The sequence below is a fragment of the Buteo buteo genome, chromosome 21 (genome assembly GCF_964188355.1).
Source record: "Buteo buteo chromosome 21, bButBut1.hap1.1, whole genome shotgun sequence".
NCBI classification, from domain to species: domain Eukaryota; kingdom Metazoa; phylum Chordata; class Aves; order Accipitriformes; family Accipitridae; genus Buteo; species Buteo buteo.
Genome location: NC_134191.1, coordinates 20,742,020 through 20,765,937, shown reverse-complemented (window position 1 = coordinate 20,765,937; position 23,918 = coordinate 20,742,020). Strand labels below are relative to the sequence as shown.

Below are 23,918 nucleotides of genomic sequence, written 5' to 3'. Positions count from 1 at the left end.
GCGGGAGAAGGACCCCGACCCCACAGACCCCCCCGGGGACAGAGAGCTGCCTCCCCCCGGAGCTGCGGCCGTGGCCGTCAGCCCCGCAGGGGACGAGACGCCGCTCCCACCATCTGACCCCGACACCAGCCCTGCGAGCCAGCACGCCCCGCTAAATCCTAAAAGAAACGTGGACCCGGGTCCGGTCTCCGCTGCCCATTCCACAGAAATAGAAACTGGCTCCAGCGGGGCCCTGGGAGACGGAGCCTCTGCCCCTTCTCCACCGGCTTTTGTGCCCCCCCCGCAGCGTCCCGCCGACCCGGGGAGCCGTCGTGCCTGCGGCTGAGGCTCGCTGCCGTCCTGCTCGGGGCCAGGCGCAGGGTGTAAAGTGTGTAATATAGGGAGCAAGGCAGCTTTTGAGGAGCCGAAGTCATCGCTGAGCAAGAGTAAAAAGGCTCCAGTTCTGGCAGGGGCGATGCGTAAGAGCAATAAAACAGAACAAAACCACAGCAGAAGCAACTTCCAAGAGCGGCGAGTACAGAGGAAGCTGGAGAGTCAGGAATGGGCAAAAGGGGATCAGGATTGACAAGACAGCTAGAACAGGAAAAAAAAAAAAAATAAAACCAACTGTTTTGTTTGGGGTTTTTGTTCTGGTTTTGTTTGTTTGGGTTTTTTTCCTGGTGGCAGGTAGGGGGGTGTCCCAAACACAGGAGACTCAAAACATCCACCTTCCACTCGGCCAAGGTTTGAGCAGCCGCCAGCAGCAGCCCCAGTTCAGGCGGTGCCCAGCAGCTGACTGCCCAGCCGAGGCACTCAAGCCCTGGCTTAAACTCGCCTTGATGCTAAAACCCAGGCGATGCCAGCTGAGAAGATCTTGGGAGATGGAGGAAAACGCTGCCCGAGCACACAGCAGGCAGAGCCGACGCCAAACACCACCAAAACTCAGGTCCTTTGCTCACCGCAGTCTGAGCAAGAGAATTTTTTGGCCCAGGATCAGTTTATTTTCAAATTGAAATCAGATCAAAGTAACAGGGGACAACAGACCCAACAAAGTCGGACACAAAGATGCCAGCTCACGCAGGCACTGCTGTCCCTGCTGGAGGGGACACTGGGCTACACAGCCTGTGGGGCTGAGCTTTGCAGACAGGTTGGACCCCCAGACCTGCCTGCAGGGTGGCCCTGGGGCCATAGCTGAGCAGGGGGCTTGATCAGGTGCCTATACTTTCCCCCTGGCTCTGACACATCCCAAACCCAGGGCAAGCCCCAAAGCCCTTCTCAATCCCTCCACTGCAGGCTGGGACTGGCTCTACCTTCGTGTGTACTGACACATCACCAGCTCTCCAGCACCCCACCATGGAAGCCCATGTCCCTCACCAGCCACGCACCCAAACCTTCACTGCTGCCATCTTAGAAGGGTCTGCCTAAATGTGCTTCAGGCCAGAGAGACCTAGAGCAAGTCAGTCACCTTTTGACACACACAGGTACCTACCTTGAAGAGACGAGCGCACCATGCAAGAGGGATAGTAAAAGGCTCCTTGCAGAGCCTCTCCCAGGCTTCTCTTTTCCAGAATTAACTCTGCTTAAGACTGTCCTCCGTCCGCCCAAGCTTGTTTTCCAGCTCTCTGAACCCTCTTCTCATTCTCCTCCAGACTCTCCACCCATTCCATGTCGTTCAGCAGTCAGCCTGAAGTGATGCAGGCAAGACACAGCTCATGTTCTGCAGGCATTTGCCTTGCTCGCTGCCCTGGGGATCGGCACCGCTTTCATCCCACCACCGCCTCACCCCACCGCAGCCCTCCCCTGCAGCAGCAGCCCATCTCCTGAGAGCTGGCCCCAAACACTTCAGAGGGGTCAGGCACATCCATCACCCCAGGCTCAGCACCTGAGCTCAGCCCTCCACCCTGAGCTGCAATAGGGAGGAAAATGCTCAGAAGCCAGGTGTGTTAACAAGTGTGCACAGCAGTATACTTTATTCCCTAAAGACATGTTTTTGGCCAGGCCAGGTACTGAGGCTTCTCAGCCTGAAGCAACTGGAAGTTGGAAACACCGCAGATTTGTACAGTACAGAGTGCTGTAGCAAGGTACCTCACCAAGTCTGTTCCCAGCAGCTTGAATAGCCCTGCTACAGCCGTGGGGCAAGAGGGGATCTCCTGTCCTGTGTCTCCAAGCTGAAGAACCCCAGACAGGTTCTGCCCCATCAGTCGCCCCCTCTCCTGAAGGGGAGCAGTTCTCCAGCACTTCTTCAGGCCATTCCAAACCCTCAAATCACTAGGCAAACCAGCTACAAGAGAACAAAAAAACCCTACAAGCTCATTAAAAAAATAGAAATTCATAAACGAGTTTCACACCAACACATGCCAAGAAGACAGTTCACATCAGCACACCAATGTCCCCATTTGCAAGCAGGGCAGGGGGTCAGCCCCAACACCCTCCTCCCCAGGTCAGCAATTTCAGTGCCAAGTCTGCAAAAATGCAGTGGACTTCATTGGCCCAAGCCAGGGCAAGGCAGAACATCCCCCAGGCTTGTCTGTGTGTCTCCCCAACCCACACAGGCCTGCAGCAGAGAGAAGGTATTTAATTTGATGATGAACATACAGCCACCCTACAGCAACACAGGCCAGGGCTGCCCTGCCCTGTGCACACTTCTTTCTCCATGAAACCTTCTTGGAACTATTTACACCAGACACAGACCTGGTCCAGGTCGCTTCTCCCTGCTCTTGCTCCAGACTGACATCCCAGATATCCTTCCTGCACCCCTAGCTTGCAGCTGCATCCACGAAGTGCAGTTCCACCTGATGTCAGAGCAGTCAACAGCAGCAGCAAGTGTAGAGCGCTGAGCAGGCCAGAAGATGAAAAAACCTTGTTTATTCTTCATGAAAACAGGAGGAAGGAGGGGTAAAACAACAGGGGGGTAAATCAGTCCAAGCATTAGCCAGAGGCTTGGTCTCCTGTCAGCTTGCTGCAAGGCTGGCATTATCCCCAGGGCAGCTCATCTCACCCACAACACAGTGCCCGTGCTTTGCAAATAGCCCTCCGCACAGCAGTGGTTGCGCATTGCTTCGTGCCAGGCTCTAGGTGAGTGCTCTGCCCTGCAGCCGCCCTGCCCAGCTGCTCCCCGGGAAGGCAGGGGCTCTCACTGCAGGAAACTGTCCAGTCTGGCTTGGCTGCTGCTGGAGGAAGATGCCAAGGATGCTGCAGATGCTGGCCTGGAGACATTCTTCTTCTTGCTCCTCACTGCTAATGGGCGGATTTCTGCCAGGTTTGTCTGAAGGTAAAACTGTCAAGGAAAGTACAGACCAAGGCCCTGGGGACAGAAGTGATCTCACACCTGCTGCAGACTAGCCTGAACCACAGACCTGCGACCTAGCCATACATTTGCACCCAAAGAAAAACTCCCTGCAGGATGGGCTGGGCTTTGCCCCCTACTCACAGCAGCAGAGCTCAGGCACGCTCCTGTCCCACAAGTCAAGGAATGCTTCCCACTTCTATGCTACCCCCTTGCACACAAAACAGTGTTTAAGCATATCCACCAGAGCTTTGGGATCTACCCTGCACGTCAGAGCCACACCATGCAGGGAAAGGCACAGCAGCCAGAGCCTGCAGCCTCCCAAGGCAGAGTGACCCCAAGAGAAGAGCCCTTAGAGCAGCAAGTCCCTTTTAACTCCCACACCATTCACAGACACAGAACTGGCAAAAACTAAACCTGCAGCACTGAAAGGCAGGCACAGGCCATGCTAGCAGAACTGCTGTTACACAAATTGGCACACCTGCAGCACTCAGGCTTAGAGAAGTGAGCTGCTCCTCCATCAGCCATGTGTGAGGGGCAGCACTGGGATGGCTGCCCACCTTCTTGTATTGGATCTGGCTGAGATGGAGTTAATTTTCCCCACAGTGGCCCTCATAGTGCTGTGCTCTGTATTGGTAGTTAGAAAAGTGTTGATAACACACCAGTTTTGGCTACTGCTGAGCAGCACTGGTGCAGCATCAAGGCTGTCTCTCCAACATTCCCCCCACCTCACTCAGTAGGCTGGGGGGTGGGCAAGATCTTGGGAGGGGACATAGCCAGGACAGCTGACCCAAACTGACCAAAGGGGCTTTCCATACCAGGTGGTGTCTGCTCAGCAATAAAAGCTAAGAGAAAGGAGGAGGAGAGGGGGCATTTGTTATTATAACACTTGTCTTCCAGAGCAACCGCTACGGATACTGAAGCCCTACTTCCCGGGAAGTGGACAGACATTGCCTGCTGATGGGAAGTGGAGAAAAAAATCTTTTGTTTTCCTTTGCTTTCATGCACAACCTTTGCTTTTGCTTTATTAAACTGTCCTTATCTCAGCCCACAAGCCTTTTGTTATATGTTCTCTCCCTGTCCAGTTGAGGAGGGGAAGTGATCAAGTGGCTTTGGTAGACACCTGGTGTCTAGCCAGCAGCAACTTGCCACCCTTCTCCACCTCAGGCTGGCAGCATGGGCACACCTGGCCCCAGAGATCTGGCTCAAGCATCTCCCTGCCATTGGGTACCCTCCACACCACCACAAGAGCAGCCACCTGAGGCTTCCCAGCAGGTCACACCTTCCAGCTAATCACTTCTCTGCTTCAGCCTCCTGGTTTTCTACAAAGAGCAAAAACCCCTCAAAACCAGCACCAGGAGCTAGAGCGGTGTTGGAGCCATAGCTGTACCACATACTGCCTGGGGAAGGCAGGTGAGGGGCAGCCTCCGCAGGGGACAGCACACTGCTCCTGCATGAGGAGTGGGAGTCAGAGCAGCTCCCCACCTGCTGGGTGAGCTCAGCCCAGCCACTCCTCACCTGCTGCGGGGCTGCCCACCAGGACAGGCACAGCAGGGCAGCAGTGTCCCACAGGAACGAAGGCTTCAGCTGCATGGGCTGGCAGGCACACAGCCAGCAAGAGGCCATGCTACGCTGCTGCTCAGAGATCCCAAGGGCATAGGCAGTCCCTGCAAACTGTACTGATTTCTAGTTGATATGCTTCTCTGAATGAGCCACCTCTGATAATGCTCTCGGCAAGTTCAGTTCCTTGATGCCTTTGCTGAGCTCAGCCTTGCTTAGAGTCAGATAGAGAGAAATATGATTGTTCCTTGAGGATCCCAGCTCATTTTTGGATGACGGGGGGGCAGGACTCCCCAGGATGGCTGAGAACAAAAAGGAGGAACAGAGATGAGGTCCCCACAGCATCACTACTGCCATGTGAGCTGCAGGAAAGGATACAGGCTGTATGAACTTTGTTCTGCCTCCCAAGCCATCGTATCCCATTCTCACCTAGGAGAGAGAAAGAAAAGAGTATGGAGAAGCAGCACAGAGCCTTGGCTACCTCTCTTTGTGCTGGTTATGGGGAAGGGGGGAGCCTTGCAGGCCACAGCTTCTGGGGCAGGGTTACAAGCACCTGGAAACACTCGATACTTGTGCTAAGCCCTCACCTTTGGAAAAAGACAGACCCAAGGGTATTAGTAAAGTTTGAGTATCTTGGGCACTTTCTGAAGGAAGTCAAGCCTTCCAAGCAACAGCAAGGCTTTGGATTTTGTCAGTGGGACTGAGGAATACAAGGAAAACACCCAAAGCTCCAAGGAGGTGGAGGAATGGGACATGGAGGGCCGTTTAGTCTGTTGCCAGGAAGGGAATGAGCATCTGTCATCCCTGGAGCTCTGCAGGACTGGGAAGTAGCCAGGTCGTGCTCCAAGATTTGTTTTCCACACACTGTACATGGCAAGGTAAAAGCCTCATTTGCTTCTTCCTGCAGGGTCACTTCAGGACAGAGGTGTGCAGTGCCAGCCCTCGACAAGCTCACCAACTGGACAGTCATACTTACAGTGCCCGTGTTCTTGTGGGGACCCAGCAAGCTACCCGAAGCTGGCTTCTTGGAGAGAACAGAGTTCCTGATGAATGCTGGCAAGAGTCCTTTAAGAGCATCATCCTCCAGATCATCTGCCCAGTTCTGTCCCACAAAATAATGAGAAAAGCTCTTTAACCAGCATGATCTACTGAATTTGGTCCACATACAGGGAGCACTAACAACACAGACAGCTATTTAGGGTAATGGTTACTGCTGTACCACATGTCAGGCCAAAGAACAGCAGCTTCCAGCCTCCCACCGGGGCTCATGTGGAACAGCGCCTGGAAGGCAGGACATTCCACCTAGCAAGGCTGGGAGAATGGCCCCCTTAGGTGACCTCACAGCCCTTATGGTCAGCCCCACATTGAGTTTGCCAAGCACATCTGAGGCAGGATAATCAGCAAGAAGCACATGGATCCCTACCCTCCCTCTCCCGCCCAATTCCAGGAGGCCTGAGGCAGCAATACAGTGTTTCTAGGAGACTGTCAAGCAAAGCACTTTGAAGCATGTACTGTGGTTCTATAGATTGGACGGTTTACGGTCATACCATCTCCAACGTGGAGAAAATGGGTCCTTTATCCCAAGCTTATTAACAGCAGAATCAAAGAGGTCATAGAGAAAATCAAGATTAGTCCTTTTACCTCCACTGTTTCCTTCAGAACTTTCTTTGCCAGATTTACCACGGGAAGTCTGTAAGAAGCCCAAGGAGCAAATCAGCAGAGATTTATTGTTCAAGTGGAGCTGGCAAGGACAGACAAGGCCAAGCAAATGACGACAAAACTTGCAGCACGACATCAGGCAGCTGGAGAGCTATCTGATCTCACACAGCAACTTCCAAAGAAGTGAGACTTTGATCTCCTTTAGAAGCAGAAAGAGGAGGGGAAACTCACGGCTTTTTATCCAGCTTCTGCCTTTTTGCAGGGTTGAAGAGAGATCTGCAGGGCTCGTGTTCAGGGGTGTCCACATCAAAAGTAGCATCCAGATTGATCTCATCACTGTGGGCTGGACGGTGGAGCTTTGGGTGCCGCAGTTCTACAGGAGCGGGGCTGCAAGGCCATGCAAAGTGTCAGCCATCAGGAGGCCACCGCCTGCCACCCAGCAGATGAGAGGAAGACAGAGCGGCACACTACGCGACTCAGTTGCAAGACAGCAGTGGGACCAGGATCAGAGACCCATTCTGCTTACAAGTCTAAGAAAGGACAATCTGAATCCCAGAGTTTATAGTCAATGTCCCAAACTACTGTTCACCCTCAAATGGCGTGTGCTATAACAGCAGCACCCAGAGCACAGGCAAACATGCTGGCACACTGCTGCTCTGTGTACACAACCCAGCTTGCTGTACTGGGGTAATAGCACAGCCTCCTCACAAGAAAGGGCTTGATAAAAATGTAAAAGATGCCATTTTTCAGGCTAGGTTCCTCTGCCTGGCTAAGATCTCCGGGCACACTCACTGGAAGGCCAACTCCAAGGCACATAGAAGAGCAGCTTTAGGGATACTTCCCTGGCAGGACATAGTGACAAAGAGTTTGTCAAAACCTAGCCCATTCTTCCATCCCATCCCGACCCAAACCCCCCAAAATACACACTTTTTCCAGGTAAACCAAACAGCACCTTGTCAGCAACAAAAAAAAAAAAACTAAGTAGGATACAAGGAGCAAAAAGACCATGCTACTGCAATGCCTGCCAGACTAGCATGTCTGTTTCCCCAGCTAGTTAAACTGTCAACTCTTACTTTTGATCTGCCATCTCCATCCTTGGCCTGTACCTGAGGATGCACTTCACTAACCTTTCAAAGACTAGTCGACTGAGTGTCTCTCTGGTTACAGATGGGACCTTCAGAGTATCCTGCAGGATGTCTATCTTTTTCTTCAAACTCTGGAGGGAAAAAGGAAAGCAGACAGCAAGACAAGGAGAGATTTAGTAGCAGATACCTTGCCCCTTTTCCATAAATCAGCATCAGGTGGAGCTCAGAGGGAGGGCAAATAAGAGAGGTAAGGTGGGCTGGGTAACCTGGTCACTGAGCAAAAGCCAGCATAACTCCTGGCTTTGCAGCTGCAGGCCATGGCCAGCTGCCAGTTACTGCAGACTGGGGAATGATATTCTCACCAAGATCTCCTTGTCTGCATTCTTCAGATCCTTCTGGGTGCTTTTTAACTCCTCCTTTGTCTTCTCCAACTCTGAAACAGTTTTATGCAGCTGCAGAATAAACCCCCCCCCAAACAGCAGAGTGCTGGTTACAACACATAGATAAGGGAGACTGCAGATCCCCTGTGAGAACAGTATGCTCTGCAGCACATGCTACTTTCCGCTGTTTAAGGGCTAAATTTTCCTGTGGCAGTCTGACCAATCTCTCCTGTATCAGAGCAACCGAACGCCTGCCCATTTCCTCGAGCTGCCTGCAGAGGGATCTCCAGGGCTGCTTGCCCAACACAAACCTTCCTATAGCATTTCCCAAGCATTTATGCCTGATGGTGACAGCTTTTCCCCGCTCTAACACTTGGTGGCTGCATTCTGAATTCCTGCAGGACTTTGGACACACCAGAGCACAGGAATTACAAACCACAGGCTGGAGGATGGTTATGCATCAGCAGTACTGGCACATGGACAAGCCTGATTCAACAGGGAAGCATGCCAGAACCGGGGGTCGAGAAGTGGACTGATGCCACATCAGAGACTTGCGGGTTCAGGAGTCTGGGCCAGCCCACAAAGTGTCGGTACAGTCACCTCTCCGTCAGCCAAGCCTGGAGCCCTGAGTGCACTGACTCGTATCCTCCTGACCCAAGCTGGTGTGGTGATTGCAGCTTGGCACTGACTCAGCCAGAAGCAGCCAGATTCCAGCAGCAGCACCTCATGTAAGGGGTTAAACTCACTTGGGGAGTAGCACAGCAATCTGAGAACCTCCTTCTCCATTTGAGGGGACAACAGCAGCTATGGCTGAGTAAGAAAAATAGGCCAAAGCCACCCACAGTCTCTCACTTTGTGAGCTTGGACTTGGGGATGCTCCAGGGAACACCTGCATCTTGGAGAACAAGGCTACACACACACACTTTTCATGGGTACTTGCTACCAGACATGACAGAAAGTGACTCCTGACCTAAGAGAGCCCAGCCAGGCCAAGCTCCGCACCAGGTCAGGACCAGCCCAGGCAGGCTCTGTGCAGAGCCACCTGCATATCCTCACCGCACTTTGGGAACCTCTCCTGCCTCGGCATAGCATCATGTGGAAGCCTGGGCCCAGTTCAGTCAGCTGAAGGCACGAGGCTGGATGTGACTGTGGTTGTGCCAAGCCAGGGCTAAGCCCTGCTCAACTGGTGCTGGCTCCAGACCCCTTCCCACCTTTCCCAGGGGCCTGATTCTGCAGCAGGAGGGGCTGGCAGCTGAGCTAGCTCATGCTTGGCAGTGGCAGGATGAAGGCAATGCTGCTTCCAGAACCCAGTGGAAGCAGCAGAGCACCTGCGTGCTGCTGCCTTCCAGTCCAGGCTCCCTGCCAGACTCTGGCTGGCTCTGCACATGCTGCCCCACCACTGTCCCCAGAGGCTGCACTCCTGGCAACAGCCCATGAGCCACTCGCTGCAGCATCACACCCTGACCCAGAAACCCCAGCCTGACACTTCCACACCACCTGTACCACTCAAGTAGTGCTCAGTGTGTGAGAGGGTCACTGCAGAGGGACTGGGCCACAGTTATTGACACGTATCTACAGACCAGATATCAACCTGGCAACTCACACTCTCCCTTTACCTTACTATTGACAGAAAACAGGTCCTTCTTCAGCTTCTCTGTCATCTCACCAGAGATCTTTCGAGCCTCCTTCAAATTTTCATATTCCCTGCAAAGAGACCAGAAGAGGCATGCTGTTTGTGAGAGGATTGAGCTAGAACTTCTCAGAGACAAGCCAAGGCCCTTAATTTGAAGCTCTGCAACTGCAGAGCCACCAGAGAAAACCCAGGAGACACAAAGCCCTTTAGGGAACAGAGCCGAGTGTACTGACACTGACCAACAGTGTCTCAAACATACCGCTACACCACAGGGCAGAAAAAAGCTGCATGGGATACCATGCCTGAGAACAGGGCCTGAACAGATTTCACCAGCAAAATGGAAACTGGATCCAGAGACATTTCAGTTGCCGGTGGAAAAGACAGACAGACAACAGAGCAGCCTCCATGCTGGCAGCAAATAGGGGACTTCGCTTTAAGTGACTTTTCAAAGACTTCACAATATTGGCCGTGCACATTCATTCCCAATTACACCACAGGGACACTTGCCTCATTTCAGCTGTGTATCAAAGCTGCAATTATTCAACTGCCATCAGAATGGACCCAAAAAAGCTGTGGTTTTGCCCAGCAGGACCAGATGGATTTCCAGGTAGGGGAGGGCAACACTGCAGATCCGCCTTGCCAGAGTGCACTTGAGGCCACAGCTGCACAGTGCAATGCAGCAGAGGGTACAACCCGGAGCCCCTCATCCACTCATTTCCCCCCAGGCATGAGAGGGGAACAGAGGGAATTAAATAATCATCACCTCATAGGTGCACTGACAACTCTGGAGACAGTTCCCATGGTGACACGCATGTCAATACAGTGACAACAGGAACAGTTCAATGTGACAGGCTCCAATCTAGGTCCCCAGGATCTGTCAGTCAAAACCCAGTGGAGGCCCAAACAGGCAGCAAGAGCCCCGCAGAGCCTGTGTGCCTGCTGATACTCAGCCAAGGGTTCTCCCTGGGCACACCCAGGACAGCACGAGCCAGCTGTGCCAAGACCGCAGCACCTACTTTTTCAGCGAGACACAGTAGATCGCAAGCTGTTCCACTGCTGCCTGCCCAACTCCCGTCTCTCTGATCATCTCCTCCACTTCGGGGCGCTGGCTCTGAAGCAACAGCTCAATCCTGCACGTAAAGAAAGTACCATCAAACAGAGCTGGGAAAGAGACTGGAGCCCTGCTTCCCCCCAAGGAGCTGGTGCAGCCTAAGCTCCTGCTGCAGGCACTCTGGATGTCATGGGGGAAGAGACAACTGCCCCACCACAAGCAGGGCTTTTTCCTAGGGAAGAGTAGCACTGCATGGACAGACTAGAGAAGGGGCAGCTGTACACACATACTGCACATGGGGCCAACATCCCAGCTCTCGGGCCCTATAGCCCCATGGCTGACTCTGTTCCTGGGCTGGGATTCTGCCCCAGTGTCCTCTGATAACACAAACTGCACATAGCCACGCTCAGGGCGCTGGAGATGAGGCCGGTCTGCACACAGTACCATGCCTTGCTGCTGTTTAGGGAGAGCAGCTGTCTAGAAACATAGCAGGGGCAAGAGCACGGACAGTCAAGGGCAGGCCTCCTAATGCAGCCATTTCCAACCGTATGGGGTAAGATGACCCAGCGTGTGGTGGTGGATGCTGCAGCAGGCACAGCAGGACCCCTCCCTCCCTCTCAGAGGGGGAGAGGCACGCAGCCCAGCCTGCAAGGCCCAGGGAGAGCCCGGGATCTCACCGCTCCATGGTTCTCAGCTTGTTTCGCAGACGGCGGGCCTCCTCCTTTGAACTTCTGTTATCCTCCTGCTGCTGCTCCAGGAATTTCATCTGCTTCTGCAGAGAAGCAAGCACACACAGACCGTTAGGAAGGCTCCAGGGATTGTTAGAGAAACATCCTGGCTTATGCGCACTGCGGGCAGCTGGGAGCATACATTGGCTCTTAATGCTATCACCACCTCAGCAGCCCAGGATTAAGGAGAGTTTAGCTCCCTCCCCGCTGCACCCCTAGCTCTGCTCCTTGCAAACGCAGCAGGGTCTCAGTGCTAATCGCAAGATGAGTCTGGCGCTGAAACTGCATTGTAGCTTCCTTTCTGCTGGGAGCATTTGTGGAGCTGCGCAGTACCCTGTACACAGCGACAATTTGTTTTTCAAAAGCAAAGGAGTCCACAGCAAGCAAACCTTGCTATTGCTTTCTCCTCCATGCACAGCTGATCCCTTTACTTTAGCCTCCCAATTCACCTTGCCATTAGCTGCCTAGAGCATAAATAGGAATGCTGAGTGGGTCTCTTCTGGGAGACTTCAGCCAAACCAGACACCCACCCAGGCACTTCTCTCACCTGCCTGGAGAGGCTGCAAGGCTACTGCAGCCAGCACCTTTCCAGGCTCTCCAGCAGCAGGCAGCAGTATCGGAGAACCTCAGCTGAGCTGAAAAAGCACAGATCTGCAGTGTGGCAGAGGACAGAGGAAAGCTGGCCTGAATTAGCACCGTTCCAACACATCTATGTTGTCTAGGTTTGTGCATGCCTGGGCACCTCACACAGCACCTTCAAAAGGCTCTGGGTCTGGTTTCAGCACAGTGCTGACTCCAGGGAGAGTCATGGCCAGAGACTATCACCTCATAAAGCTCCTTCCACACAGAAGTGAAAGGATTTTAGCTGCTTCCTGCCACAGAGACCAAACAGCTGTGAAACTGCTGGGACTTTGCCGACAGGATAGTGTTGCAGGCTCACGTGTTGCTCTTGCTTAAGCAGAGCCCATCTTGGGGTCTTCCTAAGCAGAACTCTCTATACTTTAGATCCCCAAAGCAGTCTTTTGTGCCAGGTTGGAGCAGAGTCCCTAGCCTCAGACAGTCTGAAATGGCAGCAAACACTCACACAGAGGTTCAGTAGCAGCTGACAGTGCTAGCAGGACAGGAACGGCTTGCAGTCTGTGGGCTTGACCTGCGTCACAGCTAGTTAAGCCTGTATTTTCACTGCAGAAGTTTAGCGCTTTAATCTTTAATGATGCAGTATAAGACAGTGCTTGGCATTCAGCTGGGAAACCCCGTACACCACAGAAAAGATACCTCCAGGTTCCTAATCCTGCTGCCCTGCCCAGTTTTCATTAAAAGGAATTAAGCATACACTGAGGGTTTTGCAACTGGCAAGATAACCACAGAGCCTCCTCCTGAGGTGCCAAGGGGGGAAAGCCAAGAACAGAGATGTTGAGCTGAGGAGCAAGCACTAGCTTCCACTATCACAATTGTTTCTGCAGAAGCAAGGAGCATCAGAAGTATCCTGCCGCTGGTACACCTGGGATCCCAGAAGCATCTCTGGCATGACAAAGGCCCAAGCTGCCTTTACACCCAAGCAGATTGGGTATAAACCCCATGGTCAGGCAAAAAAAGTTGTGCTGGCTCACAGCAAGGCCTGTCTGGCATTAATTCCTTACTATATCTCTCCTTCTGCCCTGTGACAGCACCACATTGCTAGCACCAGGCAGACCCCCTGGACTGGTTCCTCTCAGGAAGAGCCCAGCTGCAGGTGACATACAGCAAGACGACCCACAACCCATCTACAAGCTCTCCCTGGGCCACTTGGCCTTGCAGGAACACGATGCAGTTTAGGCTATTTGGTCAGACCCGTACTCCGGTGGGCAGAGATCTTGGAGAAGTGCAGTTGTCCCCTACCCTGCCTTTCAGCCTGCAGCTCAGAACCCCACCTGCCTGAACCTCATCTTCTTGGGACAGGCACATCATCTTCACACAGTAGAGACTGCCCATCCCATCCCACCGCCAAGGCAAAGTCGCTCTGCTCACTACCAGACATCCCAACAAAGTAGCTCCTGCTCTTACCCTCTTCCACTTGCTGTTTATGCACAGTACATGATCACACCCTGAGTCACTGCACGCTGAAACACAACAGGAATATTTGATCCCTGGACTTCACATATTACTAACCTAACCAAAGGAAAGCCCTGGCAACAGAACAGAGACAGGAGAGTTAGCTGGATCAAATCCCACTCGGCTGAAGCTTGCAACTCCCCCTCCATATATTTCAGTTTGATTTCTCCTCCATCAAACCAAGAAACTAATTTTCCTTGAATCCCGCCTGGCCTAAACCCATTTCAGAAGAACATTCTGCCACAGGGAGCCAATGTTTCGGCAATAGGGCGCTGGGGCCAGCTCCCGCTCTCGGTTCATGCTGCTACCTTTATGATCAGCGCTGCCACTTCATTAGCAAGGCTCAGTCAGCATCCCCCAGGCTGGGCTGGCGTCCCTCCCCCACTCCAGCCACCGCTGCCTTGAGCATGCAGCCACTTGTATGCAAGCCACAGGCCTGGCTTTTACACCTCTGAGTCACCCCCAGGAGGAGCGCACTCAGGACCTCAAGACCAGCGACACCATTTGCTTCAGATTAATAAAACCAAAATGAAAACCCAGCTACATCACCCTTCTGTCATTCAGAGATCAAGCAGACAGGAGTCTCGAGGCACCAGATCCAAAATCCCACCAGCACAATCTCTTTATTAGCAGGGCCTGCAGAGATCTTCAACAAAACTAACACCGACTGTGCAATGGTTAGTGTTAAAGTCCTGTCGGGGACAGGAAAGGTACCTTGAGAGAGGAGCACAGCATCTCTGTCTCTCCCAGCACCTTCTGGAGCGACTCTATTGTGGCATTGCGCACATCCAGAGTGTCCCTCAGCCCATCCACAAGAGCCTGGCATTCCCGCTTTTCTTTCTCTGGAAAAGGAAAAAAAAGAAAAAGGTCATGGCCCGGTAACCCAGACTTCAGCTGCCCCACAGCAGCAGGAGCACAACAGACACTGCTTGCAGCCTCAGGCTGCAGGCTGCTAGGAGTTGGCTGTTCCTGCAGAGAGCCATTTCCGTAAGTGCTGTCTGCACCAGGGACTGTACTGAGCAATTGCTTCTCCCAGTGCCAGCAGGCTTCAAGATTTTCTTTACTAAAGATAACAAGTTCCCTTTAATAGCTTTCCAGTGCCAGCCCTGCATTAAGCTGATGCATCTTAACTCTTGCATGCTCTCACAGCCAGGCTTGCACGGGGAAAACTGTTCTCAAGTTACACCAAGCTGTCACAGGGCTGGAGAGCTGACCCCTGAGCCCATCCACATGGAGCGTTAGGTGCAGGGAAGCCCTTCAGGGGCCATCAGGCGGCTGTGTACAGTGATCCACCACGCTGCTGCGTCACCACGCTGCTGCAAGTACCCTCACCACGGCACCTATGTCTGAGGGCAAGAGGCAGTAAAGCAGAGCTCTGCTTGGCACTGGGGACTTCGCAGGACATGCGACAGCTTAAGTAGATTCCCCAGAGCGCCCGCTTTTTGTGGATCACAAAACCCGAGTCCTGCAGTCCCTCCCCACACAGGCAATCCAGGAACAAAGCACATGCCTCTGACCACCAGAGAGAAGGTGGTGGAAAACAACACCAGATTTGAATTTGTTTTGTGGAGACGAGGCAAGAACAGCTCACAAAGCAACAACCACCATGGGGAGCTGACAGACCTAAGCCGGGAACAGCCAGCATCACTGGAAAGCTCAAAGCAGTTGGGCAGTGAGGGAAAGCAGCAACCTCTCCATCTAACCCTGCCGAAGGCAGGGTAAAGTCTTCAGCTCAGCATCTCCTGTCTTTGCTAAAATGGTCCGTGTCTCCAGCCTGACAATAGTGGAGAGTCAATCAGTGCCTTTCCAAAAAGCTTTTTCTCCTTGCGAACGATCCAGTTTCAAATTGTGCCACCACATCCCATGGAAGCATGACCTGCAGTGCACTTTCACTGCTCGATCAGACAGTAAAAAGCCACGTGGGACTGGGGAAGAAGAGAGCAACATATCCCAGCAGAAGCATGCAGGTGGCTAGGGAAACGCATTTCTTAGCAAAGCATTTTTTCTCTATTGATCTGAATAACCCTTCCTCACCAGAGGCAGCACAGCCTGGAGACACTCCCTTGCATTTGCAGGTACCCCACATCTAGTAAAAGAGTTAGGGCTTCCCCCTCCCTCATTCCCAGCTGCCCAGAGGCAGATGGCAGGAGTCAAACCTCCCCATGCTGCAGGAGTGAGTTTTCAGCTCTTGCAGAGTGCCTCCCACAGCACCTGCTGGGTCTGCTCAGAGCTCAGCACCTCTAGAGCCATTTGCAAGCTGATCAGAGACTGGCAATTACACAGCTCCTCTACAGCGCACAGCACACAGCACATCTTTAAGTGAAGAATTTATACACAAGAACCACCAGAGAGCAGAGTGCCCACAGCAAAAAGAGGCAGGAGGTGGAAAGGAGCCTCTCATTTCCAATATGAAAAGAGAATGGGATAAGGGAATGTCAAATCCAACCTCTACTCACCAGAAGCCGAGAAGATGAGCAGGCCTTCGAGCAGTTTTTCTTGGATAACATCCTAGCAAGAATCCCAGCCACCTTCCCCAGAAGATCTGGCTCTCTACCAAGTCACTAAACTCAACCAAGCTGGCAAGAAGATGGGCCTCAGAATAGAGATGTGCAGACCATCCAATTCTGCTCTCAGGCTAAGGACTGAATCCTCAATCTACTGGCTATTCATGTCTGTCTCGTGCATGTAGGGAAGGCAGAGGAAAGACAACTCTCGGGGCGTGGGTGAGCCCCCAGCATTCTTTAAAGATTTTTTTTTTTTTTTCCCTTCTGCTAGTGTGTCTTTGGATTTCTGTCACTCAGACTGACATTTTCCTTTCGCTGCTCATGACTCATGTTCTGATGACAGGCTGCCTACAGACGATGCTTAAAACCCATCGACAAGTCTCCAGGGCTTTTGCTTTTCCTGCCTCCCTCAAACATCCTCTAAAATTAAAGATGGGAAAATGGAAGTGCGCACACAAACTGAACTCCGTCTGCTCTTCGCGCGACACATGTGGCACTGCAACAGCCAAACAAATCCAAAACCTTCCCACTGCTGCTTTTGGGCACTACTTTTACCCCTTCATCTGTTAGGGGGAATGAGCCTTTGCCATACGCAGCTGTGAATTTCCCAGTGAGCAAACCAAGGGTTTTGCTTTCAGCAAGCCTGCTCGAGATATAGCTGTTCTGCAATTCTGTAGCTTGTGATTAGGAAGAGGGGCAAAAAAATTGCATATATATCTCTAAACTTGCACAGAACACCCCAGTTACAGCAGAGCTGGGCCAGACTGCAGACTCTGGCTCTGTCATACAAGCTTTGTACAGCTTTGGGTGGTCTTGCTTCAGAAAAAGCTCTGAAAAAACTGCTCCAGCAAAAAAGTTTACAGCCTGCTCCATGCCCTCAGCTTCAGAGGGGGGTGGGCTCTGCATAGGGTTTCCTCAGGCCTGGGCATGCCACCTAGCATAGACAGAGCCCAGGACCCACAGACCATGGGCGGCTGATCCCCAGCAGGCAGCTGGCACTCACCTTTCACGGAGAGCTGAGCCTTCACCTTGTCCAGTTCATTCTGAAACACAACACAGAAAACCCAATTAGGAAACGCACTGCAGAGGAGCTTTCGCCAGATCTTAAAAGGAACCAAGAGGTTTCTCGGCAGGACGTTTGCACCAGCTAGGTGCTAAGAACGGAATACAGTAACAGCAAGCACCGAGTTACAAGCAAGTACTATCGCAGGGAATGCAAAGAGCACCTCCAACTGGCACTCTTCAGGGGGAGAAGAGAAGAACCCAGTTTCATCTTAGCCTTGTCAACCTTGTGTTTCTCACACTGTCAGTCATCTTGTTTTAGCTGAATAATTTTGGAAGGCTCTCAGGGAAACACAGGAAATCAGACAGGAACAATTTTTATAATGTTTTACCTAAACAAGGCAATAAGGCAGGGATGTTGCCAGACTAACTGGATTGAGAGTTGCTTTGAACTGAAGTGAACTTTAATCAGGTGCAGGTGGGAGACAGGAGAGCATGTCCAAACATCTGAAAAGGTAACCAAGCATACAATCAAAAGGTACCAGCTAGCATTCTGTCTGACACTGAAGTCACTGCAGTTCAGGCTGCTGGTATGAGCTAACAGCTCAGTCAAATGGCCATAAGCAGATCACCGATAAACCAATCCATACCACACCAAACTGAGGATGCATAACGCCTCCTGGGTGCCACAAGGGTCTGAGGAACATCAAATGTTTCCAACGCCTTCATTAAGGATCAGAAAGAGGCAGCAAATGCCCCACAATTTAAATTATACATAACAAAGTGATATGACTTATGAACACTGGCAAATAGCCAAAGGAAATGTAGAGAGGTTACAAAGAGAGGCTATCTATATATAATATATATTTTTTTAAAAAAAAAAACCAGAGCAAGAGAGAAATATATACAGGAAAGAGTCAACAGAAGATGACTTAAAAAGCTGTGTTAGAGAACTGCAGAGGAAAGCACATAACAAGTCAGGCAGGAACTGCAGTGGAATAAAACCACAATAAAATGCCAACACAGTACTGAAGCAGAGCACACAAATCTGTGCAACCCGGAACGCTACATGCAAATCTGAGCTGAGAATAGCACTACCAGTGACCATGGATCTGACTGGAGCAGAGCAAAGCTCTGCTAGTGACAATAAAGGCAGGAAAGAGAATACGGGATGTAAAGCTCGATAAGCAAAAGGGACTAAACACAAAGCCTAGCAGAGCTGACTTGGATTTGCCCCCGGGGGTACAACAGCTGGAGGGCTGACATGGAATTAACTCTGCTGCAGGAACTATTCTGGAGTAGCTTCCTCAGAGTCCTATTCAGGAACGATTAGTGAGCTCACAAGATGTGCTAATTAGCATGATAGCAAAGAAATCCTGGGCTACTTTGGGCAGCTATGTAACATTACCTCATTCATCAACTTAATCTGAAATCCCTCATCCTCCACCACAGCTCCTAAAGACTGCTCCCAATCTTCACTCCTCTGATAGAAGCTCTCTTCTCTCTGCCAGCCTAAGTTACAAGACCACATTTTCCCAAGATCAAATGAGTATATCCTGACACAAAGAGACAGCTGTCCTCCCAGGTTTCTACCCTCCCCAGCAGGTTTACAGGCAGGAATCCTCCACCTCCTGCCTCCTTTTCAGCAAGCTGAACAAACCAAAGTCTCCTAGTCTCCTTTGGAAGGACTCTCAGCTCCCCAAATCACAAGCGACTGGAAGTGGCAGGTTCCAGATGGCCTCACTGAGGTGTTACGCCCCAAAACTCACACCTTTCTTGCTCTGAGCACAGCCACACAGAGACTGTTCTGACCACTGAGGACCATCTTTAAGAGCAATACAGGATAAACCCAGGCTCAGCACCCAGAAACACTTGGACGTGTCAGTGTTCAGCCTGTGGTCTGCAGCTACTCCAAGGAACCAAGTTGCCTCCAGTGTTTCAGTTGAAACCGATACCTGGTGGTAGGAAGCAAAGCAGCCCCAGAACTCCTTTGACTGTAAACATTTCAAAGCAGGAGCAAGAGTGAGGAATAGTACCAAGACAATCATTATGCAAAAGATAATTTGGATAATTCCGCAACAACAGGAAAGTTTCAGATTATGAGGGAGCTCTTCCAACCCCTTATAACTGGGTACAGAACACTGGTTCTCAGAAGAGCATCCCAAGCTTGTCTCTACAAGATGACAAGCAGACCACAGCTATGCATTTGGCTTTCTAGCACACTGAAGCACACTCCCTCACCCCAGTCCAACCTTTTCATGGCAGCAGGCCAAATGCTCATTTCAGGACATCTGCAGGCTGCACTGATACAGCTCTAGTTGATTACGGAGCCAAGTATCACTCTACAGCCAGGCTTTTGGAGGGACAGGCAGTGGATGGGAACAAACCCTGGATTTGGGGGCTTTTTCAGGTGAAATCACTTCCGGCTGAGGAAGTCACCAATTCGTTTTGCTGACACAACTCCAGTGTAAATGGACATTAAATCCCACCCATGATGGTCACCCGTGTTCTTAAGGTGCTCCATATCCTCCGGAAAAAAGGCAGCGCTCAACATGGAACTGGTGACAAACCAGCATCAGCCCAGCAGCAACCCAAATCAGTGCACAGGGCAGTAAATACCCATGCAAACTAAGCTAATCTACGCAGAAAATATTTGGTTCTTTCCCATTAGACAGTGACCTTGGCTCTCATTAGGAAAGCTGCACACTCAGGGCTAGACGTTGCTCTGACAGCCACGCAACAAACTTTGCAGGAGCATGAGGAGTTACCATCAAGCTTGTTGTGCAGGAGCAGCTCCACAGTCCGGCCCCTGAGCAAGGCAGCAGTTCTTCAGCACAGCCTGCCTGAAGGGGAAAGCTGGGGGAACCCATCTTAGATCCTGGGGTGGGGGTGAGAGGGAACAGGAAGCTTTTCTAGGGCAATTTTCTCCAGTCAACCCATTTCTGAGTCACCCATCTATTTACACTTGTGAAAACAGATCTGAATAGGTACTAAAGGCAATGTTTATCCGCTCCGAGGCATTGCTTTGCTTCTAGGGCACACAGCTTCAAGTGCCCAGAGATGCTTTTTCATTTCCTCAGCACACATACTTTGGCCTTCAGTTTCTTTATTAGCGGTCTTTGAGAATGACAGTGCTACTGACATTACAGTCTGGCTGGCTTTATTTTAAAAACATATGATATACATATAGCATTGTCATGGCAACTGCTAATTATGGTAATTGCTGCACATGCTGATTCTAAACACAAGAGGGTACAAGCATCCCATTACACCAAGGTCAACCAATTACTTTTTCTTTTTGGAACAGATAACTCCAAGACAGGAGGAGCCATGCTTCATCCACACTAAACAAAAGAGAAGAACACGGAACAGCCACTCTGCATTCACCCCTTCTCACCCACAGCTCTCCACACCTAAGGGTGGTACTTGGAGAACATCACCCAGCACCCCAGCTCCAGCCAGCGTCCCTGCCTCAGCACTGCTGGTGCAGCTTCAGGCAGTCCCTTTCCTAATTTCTCTTGGGGAACCATGACTTTAACACCACCCTGCCCCACTTCCTTACAGTCTGTGCAAACCAACCTACCTGCACAGAGGTGGCACTTCTAACAGCCCCTTCTTTCCAGAGGGGTTAGCAGGGCTCGCACCCAACCAAGCCACAGACACTGGTACCTGTTCATTGCATTTGGGACTTTCCTTCTCCTGCCTTTTGGAAAAGCTGTGTAGCCTCATCCCTAAGGCTTTGAGGCCAAAGGGAGAAGCAGCAATTGGATGTTTATTTGATGCTCCTTCAGGAGGTTTCCGGGTAAGGTGAGAACCAGAAGGAAGAGCAGTGAAGTAGAGGAGGCTTCTTGAATCACGACATGGGATTTGGTCAGGGGAACTCTTAACCCACCACATGGAGACCTCCTTACAACAGAGCTGAGATGGGGTGAGGACCAAGAGGAAGAACAAAGACAGGCAGGAGACACTGGTGTGCTTCAGGTCTGAAACATGAGCACAGCACAGAGCGCACCAGCTCAGGAAGCAGCTGTTAGCAGAGGACTGGCAGCCCAGGCCACGCTTCCAAGATGCTGAAGCATCACACAATGGAAGAACCCCCCCAGTCAAATTACCTGCAAGGTCTCTGCATCCGGTGCTGCCTGCTCCTCCAGGGCAACATCAAAAAACAGCTTACTGATGATGTGTCTTTTGCTGACCTAAACATAGGAGACAGAAGAGGTTGATGGGCACAGATATGGAAACACAACGCATATGGAAGACAGATGGAGGGGAGAAGGTACCATCTTGTCACAAGGCCATGAAAGGCAATTCAGATCACATGCTCGACGCCATTAGTGACAATGCTCTGCTTTGGCTCATCAGCACAGCAGCAGACCCCCCCACTCAGTTTTGGGAGTGCGACTCCAGCCAAGCTCCCGAGCCACAGCAGAAAGATTCAGGCATTTCTGAATCAAGCGCAGTCTGTTCTCTGGCAGCTAAGGCCCAAGCAGCTGACGCTGAGCTAACATGATGCCAAATCCTAAGACAGAAGTACGTGCTGCTTTCTGCAGGCAGAAGGTGCTGTAATTGAATTTGATAGCTCTCCACACCTCCCCCATGCAGTTACAGCTTTGTGTTTTAAGTATTATATACAGTCATGACACCAGCTAATTGCATAGTTACTGCTACATAAGATGTTATTTCGCGATAACTCCATGGTAACCCAGAGATGTAAGAGGCAGTGAAGAACAGAGGGAATCAACAAGTCAGGGAAGGAACAAGGGCCAAGACCTTGAGAGGAAGAAAGAAGCACGAACACGGAACAAGCCTAAGCTGCAGATGTAGGCTAAAAACCTACATCTGAGTGCGAGGCAACATCTCCTGCAGTCACTACATGCCAAGACCTACTGGCGACATCAAGGCTGGTGACACAAGGGACTTCCAAGAAGTTCAGGTCCCAGTTAAGCCACTAGATCCCCAAGCCTTGGCTTCCCATCTCAGAAGCAGAGCACACCCTTCCTTCCCTCTCCAGCCTTTGCTTTTCTCAACGCAGGGCCGAATGCTGCAAAGCAAGGACTCATAAGGACCATACGCAGCAGACTGGGCTGCTTACCTGACAGTGAGCAGCAGGGTACTCTAGAAACACAAGTCAGATATCCTAATTAACCCCTTCCAGCCCTTGCTATCATTATGCCAATACTTACTCAGCCTAAATAAAAGCCGTGAAAACCCAGAGACCCTTTCTAGAGAAGCTACAATACGGACAGCAGCAAGGCACGCTCGGGACCACCCCTCTGATCAGAAGGGTTGTTGAGGGGACTTCACCCCCTAAGCCTTTGGGGAGAGCCGCAAGTGACAAAAAACTCTCTCTGCTTCATACTGTGAGCCTTTTCCTCGTATCACCAGAGGCCTAGGCCACAGCTCCTCGGTGCTGTTTGCAGAGCATCATGCCATAGAAGTAGAGAGGGGTATGTAGGCGATGGTTTTACCTGAATTCTGCACTGCGGGCAAGTCCGGCTTGGTGCTGTGTCAAACCACTGGATGAGACTGAGAAAGGAAAAGAAAACACACGGTAAATCCTTAAAATCCGGGAGCGCTGCTCCCAGGGGCTACCCTCCAACTCACCAGGAGACAGCAGGTCACGACTCCTTTTTACAAACTAAAAACAGGAATGCAAACATTTAGTCCAGAGGTGCAGCTAACAGGAGCGCCATGTTCCAGCACGCGCACTCTACCTTTGCCTCTGAGACAATTCCCAGCTGAATTTAGCGTGCGAGCTTATCTTTGCCAGGGCAGAGTCTTTACAGAGCTCAGATCTCCCTAGGAGAGAGCCTTTGAACAACTGTAGCTTCGCAGGAGCGAACGGATCCACACACAGAGCGGCACAAGAGCTGCTATATCAGGATATGACAGCTGAGAGACCCCCAGTTTGGTCAGCTCCAAAGGGTGCCGCTGACACCGAACACGCATCTGCAGAGGGAGGCGGACCGAGCCGGTCTCTGCTCCGAGATGATGAATGCAAACCTGTCGGGCTCCCCAGGAGAGCTACTAATGCGTTTTGCAACCAAGCCATCACGTCACACTCAGAACAGTTTATTTTTGGAGCAGGGTAACAATCTGGAGCTGGCAGGTTACCTTTGGAAGCTCTCCCTCCTCTGTCTGTTGTTAGAGGAAAGCGAGCCCGAGCCGCACCATTGGTGAAGAGGTGACCATCGCACCTGCGAGCGGTGGTCCCTCTCCAAGTTAGCCAGCCAGAAAAGCAAACGCCCGCTCCCTCCCCACACAAAGAATTTATTTCCTCAGAAGAACCGTTTCCTTCCAACACAAATGCTCGCAAAACAGTTCCAGCAAAAGCATGAAATCGCCTGGGAGGCTTCGCTCGTCATCTAACACCGCTCCTTCCAGATAAACACCCTGTGTAGGAGCGATCTGCTGGCACCGGCCCTCCCGGAGAAGGGCGACCGCAGGCAGAGGAGTGACAACGCAGCCGAGGCTCCCGCGGCAGCTCCGTGAGCCCCCCTAAATCCTCGCCGCTGCGGCTGCCAAAGCGGCCAGGGCCTCCGCCGAGGCAGAGCCCTCGGCAACCGGGCCCCAGCGGGGAGGGGGAGAAGGGGGGCACGGCAGGTACCGGCAGCCCAGCGAACAGCCAAAACCCCTCGGAGTTGGGGGGGGGGGGGGGGGGAGCAGCCCGGGACGAGGGGGGGATATCTCCGGGGAAAGGGGCTGCCGGGCCCGGCCAGGGCACCCCCCTCCCGTCCCCCCTCAACCCCGGGCCCCGCCGGCGGCGGGGCGCTCACCAGGCGCGGTGGAAGGTGTGCCCGCAGGGCACGGCCGCCACGTCCCGCTCGTTGTCGAAGAAGTCGGAGCAGATGGTGCAGTGGGCCCGGATGGGCATGGCGGGGCCTCGGCCGGCGCCGGGACCGGGGCCGGGACCGGAGCAGCCGCGCGGCGCTGGGCGATTCAAATCCGGCCGCGCGCCCG

At 52.1% G+C, this 23,918-nt stretch overlaps 1 protein-coding gene across 1 annotated transcript; it reads right to left on the bottom strand.

The window, feature by feature from the left end:
* Positions 1-1,977: 1,977 nt before the first annotated feature.
* TRAIP (TRAF interacting protein) lies at positions 1,978-23,832 on the bottom strand. Its single transcript, XM_075052688.1, has 15 exons — positions 23,735-23,832; positions 22,427-22,484; positions 21,071-21,154; positions 16,960-16,999; positions 14,167-14,294; positions 11,311-11,405; positions 10,599-10,712; positions 9,566-9,653; positions 7,932-8,021; positions 7,612-7,700; positions 6,716-6,871; positions 6,467-6,515; positions 5,802-5,927; positions 5,204-5,254; positions 1,978-3,244 (listed from the first exon to the last, which is right to left on the bottom strand). The coding sequence occupies exons 1-15, from the start codon at positions 23,830-23,832 to the stop codon at positions 3,113-3,115; spliced, it is 1,398 nt and encodes a 465-aa protein (XP_074908789.1). The 3' UTR covers positions 1,978-3,112.
* Between the last annotated feature and the right edge of the window lie 86 nt (positions 23,833-23,918).

Excerpts from the sequence above, each read along its gene's own strand:
- TRAIP (XM_075052688.1), bottom strand. The coding sequence starts at position 23,832 with ATGCCCATCCGGGCCCACTGCACCATCTGCTCCGACTTCTTCGACAAC. Across the intron at positions 11,406-14,166 it reads TGCTGTGCTCCTCTCTCAAG|AAGCAGATGAAATTCCTGGA; the intron begins GTACCTTTCCTG and ends GCTTCTCTGCAG. Across the intron at positions 7,701-7,931 it reads ATGCAGACAAGGAGATCTTG|AGTTTGAAGAAAAAGATAGA; the intron begins GTGAGAATATCA and ends TTTTCCCTCCAG.